This window comes from Megalops cyprinoides, chromosome 4, assembly GCF_013368585.1.
Source record: "Megalops cyprinoides isolate fMegCyp1 chromosome 4, fMegCyp1.pri, whole genome shotgun sequence".
NCBI classification, from domain to species: Eukaryota; Metazoa; Chordata; class Actinopteri; order Elopiformes; family Megalopidae; genus Megalops; species Megalops cyprinoides.
Genome location: NC_050586.1, coordinates 4,612,735 through 4,616,250, shown reverse-complemented (window position 1 = coordinate 4,616,250; position 3,516 = coordinate 4,612,735). Strand labels below are relative to the sequence as shown.

The window sequence follows — 3,516 nt, the reverse complement described above, 5'->3', positions numbered from 1 at the left end:
GGCTCAGGAACAACCAGAGGTTTCTGTGCCAGTATTTCTTGTGAAATAAAAGCAGCAAACTACTGTAGTAAACGCACATCTGAAGGTGTTGGAGTGCTTGTACCTCTTGAGCACTCCATGTCAACCGTGACACTACCAAGTTTTAATGACACAATGAAATGGGACTGTACGGCGACTAACGCACAAGAAAGAAAGGCCCAAGTATGGTTTCCAAACCAACAACAGAGTCTCATACTCTATGCGCTGCCAATGCCAATGAACTCAAGCATGTAAGAGCACTGCAGATCTGAGATCAGGCATTTCAGACCTGGATACAACTTAGCGCCCCACACCGGAGGCACTACCCCAGGCCCCTGCGGGGTGAGGCGGTCGGGGCAACCCAGCGACGGGGCCCCCCGGGGCTGACCCGGGATCAGCATATCTGCGCGGCCTGCTCGGCGACGGCACGGCGGGCCTGGTGGGACCGGGTGCAGGACGAGACGTGGCGGTTGAAGCTGTCCCTCCACATGAAGCGCTTGCCGCAGACGCTGCACTCGTAGGGCTTGACGCCCGTGTGGATCTTCATGTGGCCCACCAGGTGGTGCTTCATCTTGAACTTCTTGCCGCAGACGGCGCAGCCGTAGGGCCGCAGCCCCATGTGCATGCTCATGTGCCGGTCCCGCTGGCTCTTGTGGGTGAAGCTCTTCCCGCACTGGCAGGGGTACAGCTTGTAGACCACTGCCGCGAAGCCCGAATGGGAGGTCTCCTCCTGGATGCCCTCCGGGGGCTCCTCCCCATCTGCGCCCGCCGCGCCTCCCGCGTCCTCCTTCGGCTCGCCGGGGCCGCCCTCAGCCTTGTCGCCGGAGAACTCCTCCATGGATGCACCGTAGAAGTCCAGCGGGTCGTCGTACGGGTGCTCCCCCTCCTGGATCTCCTCCAGGTCGGCTGCCAGCTTCTCCTCCGCGCCGGCACCCAGGGAGCTGGTGCCGGGTGTCAGCTGGTACTCGTCCTCGGCGTAGCTCGCCGGCTCGGGCTCGGCGCTGTTGGGGTCCTCGGCAGCCTCCTCCTCCTCCCCCGCCACCGCCGCGACCATCGGGCCGTCCCTATCCTCCTGCTCCACCCTCTCCGCCTTCACCTGGATCCAGCGCTTGTGGCACATGATGCTGGGCTGGATGTACAGTGGCCTGGAGGGCTGCCGTTCCGCAGCGTCCCCGCCCCCGTCCTCGCCGTCCCGGTCCCGCTCGGGCGGAGAGGAGCCCCTGGCCGCGGCATCCTGCGGCGAGAAACAGTTCTCCACCAGCCGCTCCACCTCTCCATCGGCGCAGTCGCTGATCCTGCCGAACAGCGCCTGCTGCCCCGGGTCAAACGCCTCGCTGGGGCTGTCGTAGCCACTGCCGCCGCCGGGGGACAGCTGGACGCTCCCCGGCCCGGACCTCTGCCCCAGAATGGCCGAGTTGGCCTCCAGCAGCTCGGTGCACTTGTCCACCACGTGCCACATCTGCAGGAAGCTGGCGGCGGTCAAGAAGCCAACGATCTCGCCCACGGGCAGCTGCAGCACACCGGTGTAGCAGGACTGCAGCAGGCTCTCGAACACGCAGGGGTGCATGACGTCCGGCAGCACCACCCGCATGCTGTTCTTCAGCAGCACCTGGTCGCAAAAGTACGGCGAGCTGGCCGCCAGCACCGCCCGGTGGGCCCGGAAACGGTGGCCCTGGATCACCACGGTGATGTCGCACAGCTGACCCAGCTGCCTCTGACGGTTCAGCTTCTCCAAGATGGAGCAGGAGAAGTCCGGGAACTCCACACGCAGCGAGTTTGCCTCTGCCTCCATACCTACAGCGATACAGACCTTAGGAAAAACACACATAAGCAAACATTAGAGGAAACGATGCACTCTGTGACAAAAATAGCTGTTTTGCTGTGAAATTAAATAGCTGAGAGGCAATCTGAGCTAGGCTGATGTAACCCAAGGTGCACCATAAACAATAAATTGACCAACTCAAACCAGTACTGCAAAGTGCTTGACAAACAGCTATCTGCTAACTCAGCCCAATGTTCACAATTTAAAAACATCAGTGTGGCCTACTCAAATATATGTGGTAAACTTTCCTTACACTGATCACCAAATCTTGAGATTTGCGTCCTGGGTGTATGAAGCAGTGCAAGATTATTTTTTAAACACAGTAGCCAAAAAAACAGCAGGCTGGGATGTTATTAATTCATGAATGTCTAAATTTAGATACATCAGGCTATAGGACGACAACACTCCTCATAACAGAGGTGGCCTGCAAAACAAATTCCTCTGAAAGCCTACCACTGTACTTGCAACAATATGGGTACTGCACTAAGTTACATGCCTCATTCCTATGACCAGGCTACCAAATGTCACTCCAGCAACACCTCATTACCATTGGTTCCTCGATGGTAAACAGACAAGGATAATATTGTAGATACCAGTATTTAACGATGGCAGTCTAGATACACGGTAGCTCACCGTTTGTTGAAGTGAATCGAAAATAATTTCGCTATTAAGCGAGGCACCGTGGTGTGGCTAAGCTTGGAGTAAAATGTTTAACTAAGTTTATGGTGTTTACAACTCTACATGTAACTATCTTGCTACAACTTTAAGTTATATAAGTGTAGTTACAGGACGACATAACTCCGCAAGTGAGCAGTGTTGACTGAGTGTGAAAACCTCCAGACAATGTAGTTACTCGCTCGCAGGCGTGCTGTCTGAGGTGGGGGTGGTCACACTAGCTATTTACTTAGCTATGGCGGTGTTACAACCGACACACCAGATAGCTCGATGAAGCCTGCGATCCTTATCCAATCCCAAATGATCCCATGCAGATGATTTTTTCAAAAGCACAGTTTCTGCAGTTGTCTTAGTCAGTCTATCTGGTTTAAAAGCATACGGCTAAGCTAACTACAGCTCGCTAACAGTATGAATGCTCGTTCCCCCTCCCCCATCTCGTTCTTCCTTTTCTCGGCACGAAGCTTTTTACGAGCCTTAGCGAGCTAACCCTTCAGCTAACTTGGAGCGATCGTGAATTCCTACGTGGAGATACCTGTCCGCTTTACTCGGAAACCAGAGCGCCGGTCGTTTCGTTTCACGCAGCCGAGCTACCATTTTCTCCACCGCATCGGAGCCCCACGCAACCGGGCGGCTCACGGGTCCGCTTCGCCTAACCTGTTCTGTCACGGCCGTGACGTCATTACGCAGCACACGCGCGTGCTGCGCGCTGTAAACAAACAGGCGTTGCCAGGTTGGTACACCCAAAACCCCTGAACTAAGGGGAATTTATTCACCGGAATTAAGTACGGTTCAGTATTTGGGAAAATGTGGACTTAAGAATGAGACGGCGAGCAACGCAAACCAAAAAAGTAGCTGAAGAGCACACGTGGATGTTGACTTACATCATTTAAAATCTTAAGTAAAAGCCCTGATAGGAACAAGGGCCTTGAAGGCAGTCAGTCTGCTAGGATGACGGGGTGGAAAGTTCATATCCATCAGAGGTGGAAAACCCCGGCTTCAGA

General features: G+C 55.0%; 1 protein-coding gene across 1 annotated transcript; it reads right to left on the bottom strand.

Moving 5' to 3' along the window:
- Nucleotides 1–207: 207 nt before the first annotated feature.
- On the bottom strand, nucleotides 208–3,145 carry LOC118777161 (zinc finger and BTB domain-containing protein 43-like). The gene is made up of 2 exons (XM_036527918.1): nucleotides 3,048–3,145; nucleotides 208–1,828 (listed from the first exon to the last, which is right to left on the bottom strand). The coding sequence occupies exon 2, from the start codon at nucleotides 1,808–1,810 to the stop codon at nucleotides 413–415; it is 1,398 nt and encodes a 465-aa protein (XP_036383811.1). The 5' UTR covers nucleotides 1,811–1,828; nucleotides 3,048–3,145; the 3' UTR covers nucleotides 208–412.
- Nucleotides 3,146–3,516: the final 371 nt, after the last annotated feature.

Coding starts and splice junctions, on each gene's coding strand:
- LOC118777161 (XM_036527918.1), bottom strand. CDS start 1,810: ATGGAGGCAGAGGCAAACTCGCTGCGTGTGGAGTTCCCGGACTTCTCC.